Here is a 23,289-nt window from a genome sequence, read left to right on the forward strand (position 1 = left end):
CAATGGGTGTCCTAGGGTTCTACATCTTGTAGGCTATGGTGTCGCATGTCCCCCCCCCCCCCCCCCCCCAAACAAATTGTGTCAATTTAACGTTTATCTAAACCACTGGGTTCTACTGGGCGTATAGCCGTTGACCGCATTCGCGTGCGCTATATGGAAAGCTGGTGGGAAGATTGGAAACCTTCAAACATCCCTCATTGCTGACGTACTTCATGAAAGCCCACGGTAACACCGTCGTTTCCATGTCAGCTAATGGGTAATAAGCAGCATGTCAAACGTCAGTGGGTCATTCACTTACTGGTTCTTGAGTGGCAGTATGTCGAGATGTCCAATTGATGGCGCTATTTCCAAGGTTTTAAATCATCCGCATAGTTTATGGAAAAAAAAGAAAAAACACAATGGGAGTTCTTACAAGTCTAAAATCCTGTCGACTTTTCCTTCCTTTTTATAATCGACTCTTCAACAAGCCTTTTACAATGAAATACCTTTATTTTGTATAAAAATCTATTTGTGACAATGATACATCTGAGGGATTTACAATAACAATAAAATAATTTTACAAAAAAGAATTTGTGAAGGCTGAATATAACAATGGGCATCAGTGAAAATATCCCTGATTCAGTCTTTACATCCCAGCATAATTATAAGACAACTAAAATGGATCACTGGAGGGACCCTTACTGGCACTTATTATGCTGAACCCAAGTAGGACATCTGAACACAGAATAGTATGACACCCACTCTATTGCTAATCAAAGTCAAAGGTTATTATGCACAAGAGCAACAGCAAGCAGACAACTGAGGCGCTCCCAACAGGAACTCAGTGGTTAGAGTGATGAGGCAGACGGATGAGGCAGACGGATGAGGCAGACGGATGAGGCAGACGGATGAGGCAGACTGACCACATCACAGGGTTGTGTACGTTGTGTGCCCCGTGCCCTGGCATCGTCTGGGAGAAAATGTTCTCTTAGGTCAAATTAATTAAACGGTGTAAAACCAGAGGAAATACAAACGATGGTTTAAAACTAACAAAACAAAACAAAACAACAACAGTGGGTTTCAACTGCTTTCAAATGTATTCAATAACAATCCTGATAAACTGCCAGTAAACAAAAAGCCAAACATTTAGGTATATTTAGTATTGAAATTGACATCAGTCTATCGTAATGAGATAAAGGAGAAATATCAAAGATGAAATGCATGATAGCAGAGTTGTCAAATAAATTACAGCGTTAAAGATGCTCTTTATCACATCCATACAAAATAATAATTTATAATTTTTCACAGAAATAGCTTTTGCCCGGACACCTATGACAGATGCAACAAAAAGGCAAAAAATACCTTAATATGTGCTTAGGATTTATTCTAAAAGGAAAATAAATAACTATATGTACAAAAAAAATCTTACATGTAGAGTCCAATGTTGGGGTCAGTTCAATTCTACATTTGAACTGAAATGATCTTTCCTTAATTTAAGTTTGGCAAACAATTTTAAAAGCTTTCATGTTAGATCAATAAGAAGCATTCCCTCGCAAAACATTTTCTATAGCTGCAGCTAGTCCCGATTTTTTGCACTTCCTGAATTTCGCTGATTTGAAACAGAGCTGACTGCAGCTGCAGAGGCACTTATCCACATCCTCGTATATGGAGGAGATCACTGTGAAAAATAATAAACCTCCAAAGATTGGATTCCAACCTGTTTCTGGTTGGTTTACAGTAGGTCATCAATAGTGATCAACCAAATACGATCTAGAATTCTCAGGTGAAGGAGGCAACCAAACTATCACACTGAATAAATGAGCAAGAGGAGAACTCGTATCTCGCCAACCCAGGCTCGTCATTGCATAGGTCACATACTGTAGGTCAATGTTACCTAAAGCAGAGTCGTCATAACAAACAAAACATATCTGAAAGGGAGACCAGTTATGTACACATATATCCAAACAAAGTACATTGTTGTTCAGTAAAACCAGCATTTTACAGACAAACCCGAATTTCCCCAAAAATAAATGAAGGCCACTATATATTTGCTCTACAGCATTATGAGACCTGACCAGTATGGAGCTTCTCCCAGCTGTGTGCAGGTGTCAGATAGCTAGCTGACCCACACAGCATCCCAAAGGTATCTCTCTTTATGTGTCTGTCTTTATCAAACACACACAGGATTACACACACACGCACACACATCCATATGCACAACAACAGAACACAAATCACGTTTTGGATCTTTAAGAGAAATGTGTGGGACTGTCAATGTAGAGTATAGAAACATTAAAGATCTGATTACTGTCACTGCTCCCCCACACCGCCATTTTCAAAAGCTCCTTTTAGTTCCGCGGTGTTGCTAGAATCTCATTTAGGTCTTGTTGCACAAGGTAAGAAGAAAGTTGTGGTTACCAACATTAGTACCCCCTCCAACATACCCTCAGCATGGGAGGGCTTTACTACCTGCCATGAGCTCGGCTGTCTTTTAAGATGACAGCCGCTGTAGAACATGCGTACTCATGACACAGGGTGACACAGAGAGAGGACTGTCATGTGATAGGATGATGTAAACTTGATGACCTTCCTTGATTGACGTTTGATTGGCAGTGGGGAAGGCTCATGCTGTCGCTATGGTGACACAGATGGGCATCTCACCCATGCAGGTTGCTATTGCAAGAGAGATTCTATTATATGTATCGAGATCCAAAACTACAACAGTTCTTTACTCCTGGGAGGGAATGGTATAGCTCAGTGGTAAAGTGTGGGGAAATAAACCTCCTTAAAGACCAGACTTCCTGTCAACTGAGGTGGCTATAGGACGAGCATGCTGATTGGCTGGCTGTACCTGAGGAGAATAGCAGACAGAAACTGACTGGCAGAGTGAGGGCAGTGAGGGCAGAGTGGGGCACTGGAGTGAGCTAATGCCAGACATCTCTTTTAAAGCAACAAGTGGTTGGGTCTAAACTCCAGGCATCCTTCCACTTTCCTTGAGTTCTGTCATAGACACATCTATCAACACACACACACACACACACAATTCACCCTGGTTTCTAGGGCAACAGCAACCCTGCACTAAGGCATGCTGGGACCTGTAGTGCATTGTGGAGTGTGCTACTCCATTCCCCTGGTCTCTCTCTCTCTGTCTCTCTCTCAGCTCTTGAGGTCTTTTTGGTCAAAGACGATATGATTGGCCAGATAGATGGCGATGGCACCGAATATGGCCGAGCTGGCCATATAGGTGGTGACAGAGGCAGTGAACTGGACGAGCATGCCCATGAACAGAGTGGGGAAGACCTGAGAGAGGAGGAAGGTGCTGTCCAATATGGCAAAGTCAAGGCCCACTCCGCGTCTCTCCCCAACCTCCGCTTCCTCCGCCTCTAGGCCGGCGATGCTGTGGGACGAACCATTCTGGCCGTGCAGAGGGGTGGAGTAGTCGGAAAAGACGTGGCCGTTGCCTCCTAGTTTGTGGTTCAACCCTTCCTCTTCATCCATGGAGGTCAAATGCACAGTGTCTCTCTGTATTGCAATGCCATTTTTAAGCCCGCTTTTGGTTTTCTTTTTTGGCATGTAAACCTAAAGTGAGAGAGACAAGACATGACAAGACAATGTCAGTAGGACATTCTGTAAACGCATTTCCAGAGTAAGTGTGTGTGTTGCTCCTACCTCCTTCTCCTTGTGGTAGTAGCAGGTGAGGGTGTATGGCAGTGTCTGCAGGGTAGCGTAGGCGTAGCCGGTCAGGGCTGACATGAGGGTGACGAGGACCACGCTCTTCGACAGGCAGATGACCAGGGTGGACGCCGTGAAGCTCACCATACTGCTCAGGTAGACCTGGCGAGAACCGAACCGACGGACCAGTCGACTCATGACCAGGGAGAAGAAGGTTGAGGTAGCACACTGGAGGAACAGGCCCAGGCTGCCCACACGGATACCTGAGGAGAATGTGAAGATGTTATCATAACCATAACAATTTTGAAAATGCCAATGAACAGCAATACCATCTATAAAATCAAGAGAAGTGGCAGGTTGGGTTCAGCTAACAGAAGGAATGGACTGCTTTAACAGTTTACACATAATGAACCTCACATCAATCCCAGGGGGAAGTGAGGGAGGGCTTTAGGGGAGGCTGACAGACAGGTACTAGAATGGATTTAGCTCTGTACCCCTCAGAGTCAGCCAGCCAGCCACCTGTCACACTGACGGCCAACCAGTGGATACAGCCAGTCACCCAGCAAGCCAGCCAACCAGCAAGTGTAAGGAATTCAGTATCCAAACAGAGAGCAGAGGAAGAGGTCCAGACTCCTGGACAACAGAACAAATATGTCCAAAACTCAATTTGTTACATTACATTTACATTTAGTCATTTAGCAGAGGCTCTTATCCAGAGCGACTTACAGTAAGTACAGGGACATGCCCCCCAAGGCAAGTAGGGTGAAGTGCCTTGCCCAAGGACACATTTGGCACGGCCCGGGAATCGAACTGGCAACCTTCAGATTACTAGCCCGCTTCCCTCACCGCTCAGCCACCTGACGCCCCTTGTTCTGCTCTCCCCTCTCAGCATGTGCCTGGCCTCAGCGGGCAGGATGTCTAGTCCAAATAAACATGCTAAGCTGACCGCAGTCTTTCTCCTCTGGTTCGACACCTGCATGGGCAGAGGTTTGTCAGGGTACGAGTTTGTTATCTCAATTAGCCGATGGTGTGCAGGTCACAAGTTTGAGAGAGCAGCAGATAATCCCTCTGTAGACTAAAGGATGTGGATACGGTTACCATGTGAATGCAGAAAACTGAGCCCACTTGACAAACACTGCAAAGGATTGTGGGAACAGAGGTGCAAACCACAGAACTATCTGACCTCATGTCAAAAAACTGAAGAGGAACTAACCAATACAAAACCGCTTATTGATCACTGGTAAAAGCGCAAAGTTCATATACATTTTCTGTCTTTTTAAGGGAAGGAAGGAAGATAGAGGAGCCATTCTCCACCCTACCCCTCCCCTCCCTCTGCCTCCCACCTCTGCCCAGGAATGTGTGTTCATCCTGGGCAGCTGAGGCAGCTGGACTTGGGGTCACAGAGAGACCAACAGCAGTCTGGCCAGGTGCTGGAGACCAACAGACTGAAATACCCTCAGCTATACAAACTAACATGGCTACACTTTCTGTTCAGGATCAGCCTACACAGTCAACTAATAATAAATGAAACCTAAGCCAGGGAAGCAAGACAGAAGCAGCACACACACATGGTGTGAGATCATGAACACACATACGAACATCTCCACAAGTCTCTTCCTATCTCCTTCTCAGACACGTGTCCTAGACTGAGACAGAGGTGTCGCTCCAATGTTGGACCCACCTTCGTCGTAGCGCTGCCTGGAGGCGGTCCCTGGGACCGCGCTGGGCACGCCTTCGTACAAGCCCTCCCCTACGAAGTCCGTGTAGAAGAGCATGAAAGACATGACGGCCATCCAGCTGCACAGCTGCGAGGCGCACAGGCGCCGCATGACACGCGGCACGTGGCAGTAGCTGCGGTAGATGGCGGGCGTCATGGACCAGCAGCTCCTGACCAGACACAGCAGGGGCCCCCACCTCAGGAGGCGGAGCTTGCACTTTAGCATGTAGCAGCACGAGCGCGGCATGCAGCGCGCCGAGTCTGGGGGCCCCGGTTCCAAGATGGCCGCCGTCACCGTCACCGTCGCCGCCGCCGCCGCCGCCGTCCTGCTGCCAACCACCGCCGCTTCCTCTTCCTGCGACACCTTCATGGTGATGAGCACGCTGGTGATGAAGATGAGGATGAGGAGGAAGAAGAGGCAGTCGGCCTGGCCTCCCAGGTAGACAGACAGCAGGCCGCGGCTCCAGTCGAGGGCGGGGAGGAGGTACCCCACACACCCCCCCAGGCTCACCATGAAGGAGAACATGGCAAACGCCTGGCTGCAGTCCTCTTCATCCCGGTACAGGTCCGACAGCAGCGCTTCCAGCGGCGTGAAGCACACCTGGAGACCAAACACGTCAACAAGACCACTCTTCCCGCACGTGATAAAGGTTCTTTCTGATACAGAACATTTCATAGGTATGGGATGGTTTCTAAGGATGCATGAATGTTAACAATGATCTTGTTTAGTGTGGTGTGTGTGTGTGTGTGTGGGGGGGGGGGGAGTGGGGGCTGTTCCTCACCTGTCCGCAGAAGTCCAGCAGGCCCACCCCCAGGATGAGGAAGCCCACCTGGAGGGGGCGGCCCCCCCAGGAGAAGTGGGCGGACAGGAAGTCGGCATGGGGGATGATGAGCAGCGCTAGCAACACGCCCAGGGACAGAAGCCAGATGAAGGGGCGCCGCCGACCGTAGCTGCTGTTGCACTGGTCACTGGCCGAGCCAATAAGAGGTATGAATAACAGACCCAGCACCGGGCCGATACCTGGAAACAGGGAGGAGAGAGAGAGAGAGAGAGAGAGAGAGAGAGAGAGAGAGAGAGAGAGAGAGAGAGAGAGAGAGAGAGGGAGAAGTAACACTGATATATTAATATTTTGATTGTATTCATTTGACATTGGTGTGGTATCAGTGCTTCTATCCTTCTGCTGCTGAGCTCTGTACTGGTCTTCTCTTCGATTCACAGGAGGGTTTCACATCCACAGTGTCAACCATCTTTAATCTGAGAGTAGGGCTCTCGTGACATCAGAGAGGGCGTGGCAGGAGTGAGTCTAAAGCTTATTAGATAAAGCATGTGGCAGGCATGTGAAAAAACTTGACATCCGTGCTGCTGCCTTAAGCCTCCAAGACACAGTATACATCTTGATTGACCCAACGCTCCAGCGCTCCATCAGCCAGGAGAGAGAGAGGGGGGAAAGTGAATTAGGTTCATGGCTATTTCCAGATTAGCTGCTTTCGGCTGTGTGGGGAACGATACAAAAGAATGTGTTTTTACTCTCTGGTTCATGTGCAGCTGTTTAGAGCTGGAGGGGTTGGGGGGGGGGGGGGGAGGAGGGAAGGGGGGGGGAGGAGTGGACGGTAACATGCTTTAAATTGGGTCACAAGATCAGAGAGAGAGAGAGAGAGAGAGAGAGAGAGAGAGAGAGAGAGGGAGAAGAGAGTGAGGAAGAGAATAACTTGATGGTGAGTGAGTGTGTGTGAGTGAGTGTTGGAGGAAAGAGATAGAGGGCGAGTTGTCAGTGAAGACTCTGATGGGAGGTCATGTGACTCCACTCGGCCGTATCGAGGAGCATGGCCACCGCATCTGAAACCGGCTGTTGACTAGGGATGCAGCGATTAACCGACTTTACTATTAACCGCGATTTAAAACGTCTCCACTTTGTAACTGTAAAGGCTCAGCTACTCCGAGTGTTTCTGTTCTCACTCTCAAAAAAGGGACATAATGGTACATTATTTTTCTATGAACAACGGTTGCTCAGTGAGGTAAATTAAACAAACATTGCCAGAGCAAACAGTTCTGGAGAATTCAATCCCTGTTTCCCCTTCAGCGCGCTTGCGCGAAATCACGTTTTCTCCTGTTGCTAGAGCTGATAATATGTGGTTTATCATCGCGTGTTAGTTTATATTGTAATACAGGCTTTAAAGTATAAATGTATTTTACATTTAGTCATTTAGCAGACCCTCTTATCCAGACGCTCTTATCCAGAGCGAGAGAGATTTTCAGAGGTTTTCTTGCTCAATCGTCAGATGTACATTCTAATTCTGGCTTTCGCCTTAACAGCTAATGCGTCTAGTAGTGTAAAGCGGCCTACAGGTTGGGAATCGCTGATCTAGACTTTACTATCCAGTCTGAGGTCCTGCAGTCATGCAGTAACAGGATTCAGCGTCTGAGAGGTGAGATCTTCTCTCCACCGCTCTCTTATGTTCAGGCTTTCTGCTCCCGCCTTTTGAGTTCATGCTCCCGGCTTCTCTCTCTTGTTCACTCCTTACTCTAGCTCGCTCCCACGCTCTCTGTATATTCACACTTTTTGCCCTGCCTGTCTCTCTCTCCCCCTTTCTTACTGCCTTCAAATTAGCACCCGACTGCCACCTGGACACCAAACCAGGTGATTAGCCTACTGGGTTTAGTGACGGCCTCAATTATGTCTTTAAATACAACAAGAGTGGAAAAATGCCCTGTGGCCCTGACACACACACACGCGCGCACACGCACACACGCGCACACACACACACACACTCACTCACTCACTCACTGGCTGAAGAACAGCCGATCACATTACTAGCCCTGCACCAAACATGTCTCAAATCCACCACTGATTTCCTCCTTGGAGAGTATCATCAATTTGAATTTATAAGTCACCAACAACTGATAAATGATTCATGTCATACCCACTGTTCTATGACAGCCCACAGAATACATTTCCATATGTTTTGCTTTCATATGCATCATACATTAACTGTGACTGCATTGGTTGGCTTCGTATTAGCTTTATAGTGTCATAGAGCCTAACCACAATCGGCAAATTACAACCTTAGAAGTCAAATCATACACAAAATTTACTAGAAAAAATGCTCTAAATAAGAAAAAGGCTTTCAATGAGAGAAGACATTGCACAGCAAGTTGATGTAGAATATACTGGGGAGTAGTTGACACCTAACAATCCCTTAAGTGGTCAGCCAGGGAAAAGACGAGTTAATCTCTGCAACTCTCTGGTTTCTGCCTGAGGGGGCATGTGTGTGGGTGTGTGTGTGTGTGTATGTGTGTGTGTGTGTATATGTGTGTGTGTGTGTGTGTGTGTGTGTGTGTGAAATGAGAAGGGCCCTCCCTCATTCTACCCCAAGAGAGGAGGGTCCAACTGTTCATGTTTTATAAATGCTCTGTCAGAGAAGAAGGAGGCGTAACCAATGAGGAGGAAAGGAGATCAGAGGAGATGAGAAAGGGGGGATGGGGGGGGGGTTGACCCACCTAGCACCATAGTCATGTATTGTTCCTCCACCCCTGCTTCCAGCAGGAGAGGAGGCACGTAGGTGATCCCAGCCGCCACGCAGATCTCCAGGCCGCAGGTCAGGGAGTTCAGCAGGACGAGACGCCACTGAGACCTCCATCCAGGCATAGTGAGAAGCTCTCCACCGCTCGCTGGAGCCCTCCGCCCAGCCTCTGTGGAGGGCAGGGACAGGGGCTGAGGCTGGGGTTGGGGCGGATCCTGAGGCTGGGGTGGAGCAAGGTGGAGGCCGTCTGAGGGGGACCGCAGGGACACACAGGCACAGCCTCAGATGACCTGGAGGGTCCATCCTGGTCTCTGCATTATGGATCTGAAACAGAGAAGCAGAGAGGAACACTATGAGGCACATGTGGAACACTTTTAGGAACACCATGAGGAACATTATGACTAAGAGGAACACTTTTAGAAAAAAAAAATGGAGCAAAAAAAGTTTTGAAAGGTTGAAATATTTTTTCCAAGTAGCAGTTTCCCCAAAAAAGTTTTGAAAGGAAGTTTCCAATAAAGAAATTGGGAAAGGTACAAAAAAAGATTTCAAAGGAAAAAAAAAAAGTTTTCAAAGCTAGCTATTCACTCTCTCTGTCATCTCCCACTCTTTTCTTTCTTTTGCTCTCTTTGAGATATCTCTCTCATTTGGCTATCTACCACTACATGCTTCCTGTCTCTACAGGCTCTCTAGAAACAAACTATTCGAAGACAGCTTTTACAACAACAGAGATGAGCCAGCCAGAAGTACAGAATGTGACACCCAAACACACCCATTTGGCCTGATGGCCTGTTCTCTGGCAGCTGTTGTTGTTGTTATCTTGTAAGGCCCATCTAAAAGGAGGGTGGTAGACTGTCAGAAACAGAGACATTCCTGCACAGTTCTCACTGGCTGCTTCCGTATGGGACCCGCACCAGCAGAGGGGCACAGGAGGCGTGTGTGTGTAACACAACACCAGATTAAACTTCGGTCTCCTTGATCATTTCCCCCACACAATCCTTTGGGGCCTGCCTGTACCTCACACCGCAGGCCTTTCCAACACCCTGACTGTGCTCCAGGTTCTATTCTACACACAGCAACACTCACACAATCACCTCGAGGAATTCTCATGAGAGCTACATTTTCATTCGAAGGATATTGAGATTTAAGCAAGCAGGACATATCACGGCAGAGGAGAGAGAGGGGGGGGGGAGAGAGGAGGGGGTGGGGAGAGAGGAGGGAGGGGAGAGAGAGGGGGGGGAGAGAGAGAGAGAGACTAATGGATGGGGGAACAGGGGAGGGCTTGATTGGTGAGAGGTATTCCAGCTGATAAGACTCAAGTTTCCTCAAAATGGGTCTGAATGCTTTCAGAGAGGAGTGGGGAAAGAGAGAGAGGAGAGAGAGAATTGTTGTTTTCCTAAATCCACTTTCCTCTCCTCGTCTTCTTCATCCTGCATCATTATCATAACCATCATCATCATCGTGAGCCAGGGAGACGTGTCATCATCGTGAGCCAGGGAGACATGTGAGAACACCATCCTGGACGCACAAACAACAAGGCGCTAAAACTCACTTCATGTGACATGTCTCCTCCAATGAAGACCATCTGTTCCCTGCTGGAAGCTAGACTGAACTTGGCATCTCCAACAGAAGAGTCTGTCAGTCATGAAAGGCACACAACAATAAATAAAATACGCTGTTAATGTATTGCCTTCCTTTTTTTTCAACAAACTAGCGTTTTGTGTGTGTAAGGTGGAGACTGACACGGGTATGCCATTAACACTAATTCAACAAGCTGACAAACAATCGCTAACGATATGAGAGCGAAAGAATTTAGCATAAGTACAGTATGTTTGTTGATGAATCAGGTTGGCGCGCTAACTAGCTCAGGTGTGCTCTTGTTTCTGTGAAAAGCAAAGCAGATCAGGACAGCTTGTCAACGTGGGCATGACCCAAGGCTCATGGGGAGTGAGCAGGATCAGCTGAGAGCAGCAGGTAGGAAAGGATAAGGAAAAGAGAGAGAGAGGGGGGGGGAGAGGGAGAGAGGAAAGGAGAGAGGGAGAGAGAGAGGGAAGGAGAGAGGGAGAGAGGGAGGGAAGGAGAGAGAGAGGGAAGGAGAGAGGGAGAGAGGGAGGGAAGGAGAGAGGGAGAGAGGGAGGGAAGGAGAGAGAGAGGGAAGGAGAGAGGGAGAGAGAGAGGGGGGAGGGAGAGAGGGCAGAGAGAGAGAGAGAGAGAGGGGGGGAGAGCCTTTCAAACCCTTTAGATTCTTCTCCCACCAGCCTCGACTGCCCTGAGAAAAGCCCATCAGGGGACCTGCCCACGCCAGGGCTGCTCCCCCTCCATGCCACCTCCACACACACATCCCTTTTCTATGAGACCTTCCTTTCTCCATCTCCCTCTATGCCCCTCCGCTCATTGCTGACCCCTATTCTGAGAGGACTTTGACATCTTCACCAACGGCCAGTTATGTTTTTCTGCTTTTCATGACTGTGACTCCCCTGGTCTGAACCCCTTCTATCCCCTCCCAGCTGAGTTCCTGTCTGAGGTTCTCACAGAGAGACAGAGGACCCTGCTGGTGTGAAAGAACGTGGGCCGTCTCCACCCACTGTGTGGCATCGATTAGGATTCTGGGTTTTATTCTGGGTTGTCAGCTGAGAGGAGAGAGAAGTAACACCAGACAAGCAAAATGACAGATCACAGTGGCGATCGCAATACATGAACGTGTAAATATGCATGGATAATAATTATATACATATGAAGATACACATTTGAAAATGAAGATAATAATGATGTAATCTACAGAGTGTGATTAACAAAAGTAAATGATCAATCCTTATGTTTTACCCACAGTATGAATGAAGTCTGCTCTGTCTGCGAGTGGGAGTCAAAGTTTCCTGAACAGTTAGCGTAGCCACTGGAAGCCTGGAAACTCAGTCTGAACAGTTAGCGTAGCCACTGGAAGCCTGGAAACTCAGTCTGAACAGTTAGCGTAGCCACTGGAAGCCTGGAAACTCAGTCTGAACAGTTAGCTTAGCCACTGGAAGCCTGGAAACTCAGTCTGAACAGTTAGCGTAGCCACTGGAAGCCTGGAAACTCAGTCTGAACAGTTAGCGTAGCCACTGGAAGCCTGGAAACTCAGTCTGAACAGTTAGCGTAGCCACTGGAAGCCTGGAAACTCAGTCTGAACAGTTAGCGTAGCCACTGGAAGCCTGGAAACTCAGTCTGAACAGTTAGCGTAGCCACTGGAAGCCTGGAAACTCAGTCTGAACAGTTAGCGTAGCCACTGGAAGCCTGGAAACTCAGTCTGAACAGTTAGCGTAGCCACTGGAAGCCCGACAACTCAGTCTTCCCCACTCACCCCTTGCCTCTCAAGGATGGCCTGTTTTGAGGAGTTTAACTACAACACAACCAGGCTGTGTACATTGTACCAGGGTGAGTAACTTGATCTAGTGAGGTAGCAGTTTCTCTGTTGGTGTTCTTCATTAACACTGGGTTCTTATAAATGCTATAGAAGCCTCACACACAACAACCAGAACAGACTGAGAGGAGAGGAGGAGGAGATAGGAGGAGAGGAGGAAATGTCTCCGACATGACATCAGAACCACAAGTGCCGTTTTGGGCTAGACTGACAAAACCTCAGGATGAGGTAGTTGTGGTGTTCTGTCTGCAGACGAAGAGGTTGCAAGAAGCTTGGACCGACTCAAAGACAACGTTGCTTGGCAGGAGGTAAACCAAGGCCAGTCCATGAACAGATAAAGAATGTATACAAATAATACTGACAAACACTCGACCAGGCCTAATGAAAACAAATGAATAACCACGACAAAACAAATTGTGCCAACCAGGTCAGGCTTCAGTGCTCCCTACACCACCACACTGCACCAACATAACAGAAGCATCACAGCAGGCATGTCTGGTTCCTTCTGTTTTCAGTTTGTCATCATCTGTACCCTGTCATTGACTTCCTTTGCTTAGAAAAGTAAGTTAATTTATAATATGTGTGCTCTTTCAGGTCAAGTTTTTTTTCCTTTTCATGATTTGATGTTCTTCCTCCCGTCACATGAAAGTCCTGTCCTGACCTCAACCGACCTCTCTAGCCTTCTCCCCCAACCTCCCCCCCAATCCCCCCCAACCTCTCTCCACCGCCAACATCCATCACTCTGACCCGTGACCCTGCCTTTTGCCTTTAATCATGTGATCTCCTCTCCTTCTTTTCGCCTCCCATCCTACCCTCCTCATCTCCCCTCCTCATCTCCCCTCCTCATCTCCCCTCCTCATCTCTCCTCCACATCTCCCCTCCACATCTCCCCTCCTCATCTCTCCTCCTCATCTCTCCTCCACATGTTCTCCATGTCATTCTTCTCCTGTATCGCTACACTGTTAGAAACCAGAAGGTGACAACCTGGAGGGTTCCCTCTTTTCCCCCACCTCTCCTTCCCTCTGCTCTCCTCCCCCATTTCTCTCTCCCCCTTGTCTCCTTGCCTCCTTGCCTCCTCTCCTCCTCCTTCCAGTGTTGGGAGATGTGACTGGGCTGCAGTACAGTGGAGACAGTCTGTGTGCTCTGAGGAGAAGAAACGTCCTTGTCTTATTTCTGGAGAGTCTAATAATACACTTGGCCATGGCCAATGCTGAACTGCTTCCTCCTTCTCTCTCTCTCTCTCTCTCTCTCTCTCTCTCTCTCTCTCTCTCTCTCTCTCTCTCTCCCTCTCTCTCTCTCTCTCCCTCTCTCTCCCTCGCTCTCTCTCCCTCTCTCTCCCTCTCTCTCTCTCCCTCTCTCTCTCTCTCTCTCTCTCTCTCTCTCTCTCTCTCTCTCTCTCTCTCTCTCTCTCTCTCTCTCTCTCCGTCCATACAATTCAGCCAATAACTCAGAACACTCATAATGAAAGAGAAGAATTAAAGTGACGTCTTCAAGTTGAACTAGTAGATTTAGGTATGATCACACCTAGGTCACAAGTATTGAGAAACACTCTCACACACACACACACACACCTCCACAGGGAGCAGTATTAGGCTGGAGGTGTGAGGGACCCTGGCTCCTCCCTGTCCATTCAGACCGCTGAATAGACTCAGTAATACATCTGGGAGGGGGACTGTTATCTCAACAACCACACAGACTCAGAGAACAACAGTGGATCTTTGCAGAGAACAGTTAGCGAGGCTTCAGCTCACTCAGATTCTTGGTTTTCCAGCCACTGAAAGGTGATTATTTAGAGGTGCCATCACTCATCTGGGTAACCAGCATTCCCACAAATGTATTTAATTAAAATGAGATTGAAATCACGTTTATTTACGGTTTAAGTTAATGAGAGGCTAAAACCCTGTGTAAAATGAGGGTTAAAATCTTACCCAGCTTTAATTGTTGAGGTAAAGTAGATTCAAGTTCAAGTGCATAAGTACTAAATACCCCCAACTTTGAAGAATGAACATTGAACCTAACTAAAGTTGTTGGAACAAAACCAGTATCCATGTGTCTGTCCTTGTAGCTTTATCATTTCCTGCAAACAAATGACATGGTCATACCTTGTCCACTGCAGATTGTAGTGGCCTCTTACAGTACTATGCTATATTAATCTATGAAAAACAGCTAACCGTCAATGAGTAGGTACAACCTGGCTGTCAGTCTGTCAGTCGTCTGTATGTTAGAATTGTCTGTATGTCAGACCTGTCAGTCTGTCTATCTGTATGTAAACCTGTCTGTCTTTGTTACACCTGACTGTCACATAGAAGTCAAGTATATAAAAATGAAAAAGAATTCAGTCTTGATGGTGCAGAATGATTCAAAAACGAAATTACAATTAGACTAGAGACAGACAAAATCATACTTACTACCAGAGTAGATTCTTTCCCAGAACTGCCTAGCGTTGACACTTGACCTTTACGCAACTCCCCCACTGAGCATTTGCATGAAGACTTTATTTTCAAAGCAGAGAGACCGTTCAGCCACCAAAGTGAACTTCTGAAGAGATGTGTCACTGATCGCCTGTCTCAACACTGTCCCTCCTGTCTCTCTCTCTCCTCCTCTCAGAGTCGGCCCACCTCCTGCTGCTGGTCCCTCCCTGTGTGTTCTGGTGAGAGTGCAGTGTTCCTCCCTGTGTGCTGTGGTGAGAGTGCAGTGTTCCTCCCTGTGTGCTGTGGTGAGAGTGCAGTGTTCCTCCCTGTGTGCTGTGGTGAGAGTGCAGTGTTCCTCCCTGTGTGTTCTGGTGAGAGTGCAGTGTTCCTCCCTGTGTGCTGTGGTGAGAGTGCAGTGTTCCTCCCTGTGTGCTGTGGTGAGAGTGCAGTGTTCCTCCCTGTGTGTTCTGGTGAGAGTGCAGTGTTCCTCCCTGTGTGCTGTGGTGGGGGTGCAGTTTTCCTCTCTAACCTACATGAGGAAATGACAGCTCACCTAGTTTGTAACATGTGCACACATGCTCCTTGTTTTACTCAGTCACTCTTTGTCACACACACACGTACACACACACACACACACTCACTTTCTCGCTCACACATCAATATAATGACAGAGAGTGCAGCACATGGCTGCTGGCAACACACCCGACCACAGAGGTGGCTTGCCTGGAGTTAGATGAGCTTTAGACAGATCCCAGACCAGGCAGCTCCCAGACCAGGCAGCTCCCAGACCAGGCAGCTCCCAGACCAGGCCGCTCCCAGACCAGGCAGCTCCCAGACCAGGCAGATCCCAGACCAGGCAGATCCCAGACCAGGCAGCTCCCAGACCAGGCAGCTCCCAGACCAGGCAGCTCCCAGACCAGGCAGATCCCAGACCAGGCAGCTCCCAGACCAGGCAGCTCCCAGACCAGGCAGCTCCCAGACCAGGCAGATCCCAGACCAGGCAGCTCCCAGACCAGGCAGCTCCCAGACCAGGCAGCTCCCAGACCAGGCAGCTCCCAGACCAGGCAGCTCCCAGACCAGGCAGCTCCCAGACCAGGCAGATCCCAGACCAGGCAGATCCCAGACCAGGGAACGCCTCTCAGTCGGCTCACCTTCTGTTTCCTGACGGACTGAGCGACTGACTCACTTACCCTCCTTCTTCTCATTGTCTTTCATGCTGATAAAACTTGTTTCATGCAAAGTCAACAGAACACAACCAGTTCCACCCTGGATTAGTTTCTCAGTCGTATGTTATTATGTCACCTGCTGTGTTTACCATCCCAGTATGAAACACAGCCCTCTTTTGCAAATAGGGTTAAGATTAGCAATGGGTTAATGCTATTGTAGTGTAGTGACACATGTGCATGAATAATCACAAGCAACACTAACTGACTGTATTTGAGATGTTGAGTTGGTGCTGTTGTTCATGCTTAGTTACAATCATTCTTAGCTTAAGATGGATCAGAGGGCTGTGTTTTTTATTCTGTAGCCTCCAAGCCCACAAACCTCGGTTCAGTCCATAAGCACAGGACGAAAATGACGCCCGCTTTCATAATCAGCCACAACAGCCTTTCTGCACGTCAATAAACTGACAAGACGAAAGCTACCAAGGAAGGAAGGCTGGACGAAAGGAGGGAAAGAAGGGGGGAGAACAGAAGGAAGGAAGGAAGGAAGGATGGAAGTGTTCCTAGGTTTGCAAGGAGAGATCAATTCCCAGTATGATTTCTGGAAAGTTTCAATGATTTCTCAGGAAAATGCTACATGTAACAGACAAAAGTAGTCTTTTTTCATTAATTGTATTTATTGTCATTACCTTAGTTAAGCAAAGTATTAAATAGAGGTGTTATAAAACGTTTATCATAACAACTCCTTTTATGGAGTGTTCATGTATTCTCATCCAAATATTAAAGGTTTATTTAATTAACTATTACCATACTAGTACTATTTTCACCTTTGAACATTCCTGGAATGACAGAGTAGAAGGATGCCAGGGAAAAGCAATCGCATATTGTGTGTTCCCATTATGACATTAACATGTGAATAAATAGGTGATTTGGATGCTAAAACATAGCTATGCATGCTCATTAGCTTAAAGTCCAGGAACACCCTGACAGTAGAGGACTGTGCTGTGAGTAATTGCAGCTTTGTTGTGGCAAGAGAACCTCTCAGCTGGATACAAAACATGAGATAAAGTGTGACGAAGACAGAGATTGTGTTTTGGAACAGCTTTTTGGTGTGAACATGAATTCATGACATGAATTATGCTGCTGAGTAAACAGCCAACTATTAGTGAGCGGAAAGAGCGTGGAGCATAGCCCCTGAAGACAGCACTCAGGGCCCGGGACAGACATGAACATGGAGCAGAGCCCCTGAAGACAGCAGTCTGCTGCTGGGATGGGCTTGAGGACGCAGATGGCCGCGGCCACAGACATAGAGCGCATGAACTTTTCTAGGACTCTTAGTCTTTTAGATGTATTATAGAAGTCTAGGCTAGGGCTTGGATTTATGTGTTATGAGAAAACGGTGGACGAGCAAGAGAGAGTAAGAGAGCGAGAGAGAAGCAAACAGACAGAGACAACTCATAGCTGGGACTCTGGGTGGATGGCAGGTCAACCCCCCCCCCCCCCTCTCCTCCAGCTGTTGTTAGGGCCCTGGCCAGCCTCAGGGCCAGTGTGATTAACACCCTTGTCAAACCCTACTCAAACCAGATGATGGGGGAGGGTGAAAGGGTAACCTCACTATCTACAAAGTACAGACACACACACACTGAGATGCAGGCACACACACTAATGTTTAAGCAAAATCAAAACAAGACAACTTTAGGACATTCCTCCCCAAACAATCTCAGTCCGAAGCATTCCACTGTGAAAGCAGGGAAACCAAGGCGAAAGAGAAATGCCAGTTTGAACAAACAAAGGAGTCCTCTAAAGTAATCAGCAGTAGTCATGTGTGATTAGTAGCCTGACTGGAACCCAGACTTCCTTCCAGGGCTTCAATCTCTTCTCACATATTCTCATTTTCAGAGACACAACAAATAACACATTTACTCAAATGGGCTAGGACGAACACAGGAGTTTGACTCTGATAATAACACATTTAGCGTGCTATCTCAGCTCAGCCCACAAGCCTCCCATTTGAAGCAATCTGAGCTAAACAATACTCCTGTCTGAAACCGGCATCAAAGCAGTCACACATATTGACATGAGTCACCGACTTGATCCTGTCAGGGGCCATATAGTAGCTGCTCTTCTCAGATATCAAAGTTCTCCCACTACTCTCAAACACCAGACCAGCCTCCCTTTCAGCTGGAGACTTGAAAGAGAATATGTGGTGTGTCAAACCAGACTTCTCCATGTTTCACACACAAAGACAAAACTTCAAAGCGGTAAATCACAACTTTTTTTCGTAAACCTTTCACTCGTGCCTCAGTGTGGGCTCTCCTCAGTGCACAACCACAGAGAGGGGGCGAGCAACATTCATTCACCAAGAGCCTTCTCTCTCTCTCTCTCTCTCTGCTATGTTTCTTAGGTTTCTCTGCTTATTGTGTGTACGACATCTGGCCAAGTCCTTGTAGCCATAGGGAAATGTCTGAGAACAAGTCTGTGTTAGCACAGGTGTAGGGAACCATGATCCATAATACTTTCAATGACTTCGGCCCAGTTTCCCAGACCTGGATCAAGCCTCGTCCAAGACTAAACATGTTTTCAATGGAGATCTTCATTGAATCTTTCTCTTACCTTAGGAGAGTCAGCTTGTTTGCTTCTCAGTTTATACTTGTTAAAGTTCATCTGACTTTGCTCACAGAGTACGTATTTCCAATCAGAATCTGAATTCGGTTTATTCGCCATGTATGTTATACAAACACGGAATTCACTGCGGCAGGGAGGTGCAAATACTAAACATATTCGAATCTTAAATTAAGTAAAGGTACAGAAGTTTAACTATTCCTAAGAACTAAACAATCTAAGAATAAAACAATTTAAATATAAAATAAAATATATATAAAAATAAGAATAAGAATGAGCAGCATGAGTGGTCAACATAGTGCAATAGTGCAATCTGATACTGACAGACAGCCTCACCCCTGCCTGGCTGCACATGTTTGGTACCTTTTGGTTTTGACACCTCTGTTGAAGTCTGTCAAGGCAAGGAACCTGAACTAGCTCAGTTAGTTCCATCTCTGATTTACACCAACCAATTTAATGTATTCAGTGGCACAGTATAAGAACCGTTCAGTTTGGCACAAATCAAATGTGCTTTAAATACAATTAGACTGAAGAAGCGTCGCAGCTAAGGCTTCTCATTGATGGTGCATTAGCAGAAACCTGGTCTGATTCAGCCTGCCACCCACTCTCTCTCTCTCTCTTTATTTATCTCTTTGTCTCCCCCTCTCTCTCTTTCCTTTCTGCTCTGGTATCTCCTTTTACTCCCCTCCCTCCCTCCCTCCCTCCCTCCCTCCCTCCCTCCCTCCCTCCCGTTTTTGAGAGCTGAACCCGGGGGCTAGCTTGTATCCCAACGCCAGCCTTCTGGCAAAACACTTTAAACAAGTGGGCAGGACTGTATAAAGTCCCCTTAATTGAATGAGTCTGAGGGAGGGGGTGTGGGGCTGAGGCCTCGGGGGAACTGACAGTCCTGTTGTTCACCTCCCTCTCTCCCTGTCCTCTTCTCACCCAGGAAGATGCCACCGCTTTAGAACTGAGTGACTCACGCTGGTTTGAATATGAATTATTTTCATACAGTGCTAAGACACATTTATAATGAGTTTTTTTTTTTCTCCATCTGCTGCTTTCTAAGTTCAGTGTGAGCTGTTTGGATGATTCCTAATCATAGTAATAATACTAACCTAAAAGTTAAGGCACAATAACAGGTACAAAAATAACACTAATAACAACATCTAAAACGCCAGTACTAAATAGACCTTTGTGCCATATGTGAGTTTCTGCTTTTTTCCTTCACACCACAAGGTTGAAACAAACACAAGGACAAACTGCTTCAGTCCAACTGAAACTAATTCAAATGTTCCTTCAAGAAACCAAGTTTATCTTTAGCAACAGAGCCGCTAAACCACTGCGATAGGCCAACAGCATGCACACAATGTCTTTTTTTAATCAATACGATTTTTAAAACAAGATGAAGGATGTTAGATTTGGACGATGGACGGATGCATTAGCCTTTGAAAGCAGTAAAAATAATTGGGAACACAAATCAAGACGGATAGCTACTGGTGGAGCCACTGCAGGGTTAGCCACTGCAGCACTGAACGACTGCCAACGTTCCCACACATTCTGGCACGTCCGAGATCTATTCTGGCTTGACGAAGTCCAGACGGGGTTTGTTGATGGCGTAAGGGTGACAGAGATGGAAGCCTCGGCTGTACAAGAAATATGAAACACGATTACTCTGCCACATCACGAAACAAAAACTGAGATATTTTGAAAGTTGCCACTTAAAATGATCACAATTACAAGGTAATCTCCAATTGTCCAAACAAACACGCGACAATAACACGTTTGTTGGTGGGTTGTTGTACCATGTTTCCAAGAAGGACCGAGGAAGCCCAGACAAAGCATGCGGCGTCAGAGCCCTCGCAGTGACAAGAGCCCCCCCTCACACATTCAACCACACAACCCTCCCGTCTGGCCCATTAGCGCTTCCCCCCAGCTAAGCCCCCTTGCCTGGTGCTAGTGGGAGAACACCATTACAGGGAAGCAGTTTGCACTTTAACCTTGAGGGCCAGGGGAGTGCTGGGAAATGATTTGGGAGATGTGGTCTCTCCAGCTCTCCCACTTTCTCCAAGGCTATAGAGGTCCAACTTCCTGCCCGTCTCTCTGAGTTAAACTGATCCAGTAATGTACGTTTCGTAACCCAACGGTTCCCTGGCGCAGAGCAGGTGTTCTCAGTGCTCTGGTCGTTGGGTGTGTGCACGTGGGGCGGTTTTAGGATTGTTTTCCTCTATGCCAAAACACTCAAAGGAAAAACTAAAAAATCATTTTCCCATCAGCCTTCCCCATTACAGTTTCTCTGTCCCTGCCGTAACAAATTATCTCACTGTTTTTATAATGATTAGGCCAACTGCTAGAGGGACACATTCAGCTCAGTAGTATGAAAGCGCTAATGATGTGTGTGTGTTTTGGCCCATAGACAGCTGTATGAATACACCATACAAATTTTGGAGAATGAACTTCAGCTTAGTACGAGCTCACGCAGAGACAAAAAAAAAAAGGACTGCGGGGATTCTGTGAATACATCTGGTGAATCTGATTTTGGGAAACCGGAGGTAATTGTGAATATTACCAACTTAATAAAAAATCTAAGGAGAAGTACAGAAAATACCTTCTGGCAATGTATGCAAGTCTCTTCTGTTCAAATAATATGTCATATATAGTAATAAAAACCAAATTAGTCTATGATTTAAAAACATTCTCCTGGTAGTGACTGAGGGAAACTAACCCCACATTTTTTATTTGGGGAATAGTCATAAAGCTGTCCCACACTGCTGTGTGTGGTCTGAACCTCCACGGCCCTGTCAACATACTGAAGAAAGCCCATCGACGCATATTCTTCGGGAGTCAGGTGGCTGAGCGGTGAGGGAATCGGGCTAGTAATCCGAAGGTTGCCAGTTCGATTCCCGGTCATGCCAACTGACGTTGTGTCCTTGGGCAAGGCACTTCACCCTACTTGCCTCGGGGGAATGTCCCTGTACTTACTGTAAGTCGCTCTGGATAAGAGCGTCTGCTAAATGACTAAATGTAAATGTAAATGTCTTCCTTGAGAAGATGAAAGATTTTTACTCCTGTCCTCACAAACTTCTACCGGTTTGAAAATATCCTAGCTGGGTGAATTACAGCATGGAGGTGCTGTGCTGCAGACTGAAGGGCTCCAAAAGCTGAGTAGTGGTGAATACAGCTCCCTACAAAACACTCTGGACTCCTGCCCTACAATCTAGCTACAAGCAGCGGTCTCTGAAAAAGCACAGAATTTAATTTTAGATGTCTCTCACCCCTGCAACACTTTACATGCAACTTTACCATCAAGGGAGATGTCAAGGAGATGGAGGTGCTGTGAGAGAATGTCATTTCTCTGTTCACATTCACAGTTCACATGGTAATAAACTAACTAACTAAATAACTAAGTGGCATGTCTAGCTCTCCACTGCGAGACGGCATTGTGTGAAGATTGCATTCCTCCGATTGTTGCATGAACCCATATGACACCAGCATGCATGACACACAATGCTTTGAAGAGGACGAGGAGCTTAAAAGAGAATGGTCCCAAAATCCACACTGACTGACATACTTTTGAACTTGTGTGTGTGAGAGTATCTGTTTGTGTGTGTGTGTGTGAGAGAGAGAGAGTATGTGTGTGTGTCTGTCTGAGAGTCAACTCATGAAAAAAGTGATTCTTCATAGTCCTCAGTAAGGTCACTCATAGTCCTCAGCAAGGTCGACAGCCCAGCAGGAAGTAGATTAGCCTGTGTGCAGTTTGCGCTGAGGGGGTCTTGAGTATGTCTAGATAGTCGTGCTGGATGTTCTGTGTGACTATCCTCCTGATTATGTGGTTACAGAGCAGCAGAAAGCAGCCAGCTGGTCTAGCGGGGGGAGCTGGGTTGGACCAACAGGCCCCTCTACTAGCCACAGGCCCCTCTACTAGCCACAGGCCCCTCTACTAGCCACAGGACCCTCTACTAGCCACAGGCCCCTCTACTAGCCACAGGACCCTCTACTAGCCACAGGACCCTCTACTAGCCACAGGCCCCTCTACTAGCCACAGGACCCTCTACTAGCAACAGGCCCCTCTACTAGCCACAGGCCCCTCTACTAGCCACAGGACCCTCTACTAGCCACAGGCCCCTCTACTAGCCACAGGACCCTCTACTAGCCACAGGACCCTCTACTAGCCACAGGCCCCTCTACTAGCCACAGAACCCTCTACTAGCTACAGGCCCCTCTACTAGCAACAGGCCCCTCTACTAGCTACAGGACCCTCTACTAGCCACAGGACCCTCTACTAGCCACAGGCCCCTCTACTAGCCACAGAACCCTCTACTAGCCACAGGACCCTCTACTAGCCACAGGCCCCTCTACTAGCCACAGAACCCTCTACTAGCAACAGGCCCCTCTACTAGCAACAGGCCCCTCTACTAGCCACAGAACCCTCTACTAGCAACAGGCCCCTCTACTAGCAACAGGCCCCTCTACTAGCAACAGGCCCCTCTACTAGCCACAGAACCCTCTACTAGCCACAGGCCCCTCTACTAGCCACAGGACCCTCTACTAGCCACAGGACCCTCTACTAGCCACAGGCCCCTCTACTAGCCACAGAACCCTCTACTAGCTACAGGCCCCTCTACTAGCAACAGGCCCCTCTACTAGCTACAGGACCCTCTACTAGCCACAGGACCCTCTACTAGCCACAGGCCCCTCTACTAGCCACAGAACCCTCTACTAGCCACAGGACCCTCTACTAGCCACAGGCCCCTCTACTAGCCACAGAACCCTCTACTAGCAACAGGCCCCTCTACTAGCAACAGGCCCCTCTACTAGCCACAGAACCCT

At 47.5% G+C, this 23,289-nt stretch overlaps 1 protein-coding gene across 2 annotated transcripts; it reads right to left on the reverse strand.

Annotated features, from left to right (window-relative positions):
* Positions 1-474: 474 nt before the first annotated feature.
* Positions 475-14,781, reverse strand: zgc:77158 (solute carrier family 45 member 3). 2 transcript variants are annotated; one of them, XM_067235390.1, is made up of 6 exons: positions 14,693-14,781; positions 8,868-9,214; positions 6,151-6,389; positions 5,333-5,969; positions 3,649-3,914; positions 475-3,558 (listed from the first exon to the last, which is right to left on the reverse strand). In XM_067235390.1, exons 2-6 carry the CDS (start codon positions 9,013-9,015, stop codon positions 3,136-3,138), a joined length of 1,713 nt encoding a protein of 570 aa, XP_067091491.1. In that variant the 5' UTR covers positions 9,016-9,214; positions 14,693-14,781; the 3' UTR covers positions 475-3,135. The 2 variants fall into 2 exon arrangements, with proteins under 2 accessions (XP_067091491.1, XP_067091490.1); XM_067235389.1 differs by lacking the exon at positions 14,693-14,781 and having other exon boundaries at positions 8,868-9,262.
* Positions 14,782-23,289: the final 8,508 nt, after the last annotated feature.

This window comes from Osmerus mordax, chromosome 4, assembly GCF_038355195.1.
Source record: "Osmerus mordax isolate fOsmMor3 chromosome 4, fOsmMor3.pri, whole genome shotgun sequence".
Taxonomy (NCBI): Eukaryota; Metazoa; Chordata; class Actinopteri; order Osmeriformes; family Osmeridae; genus Osmerus; species Osmerus mordax.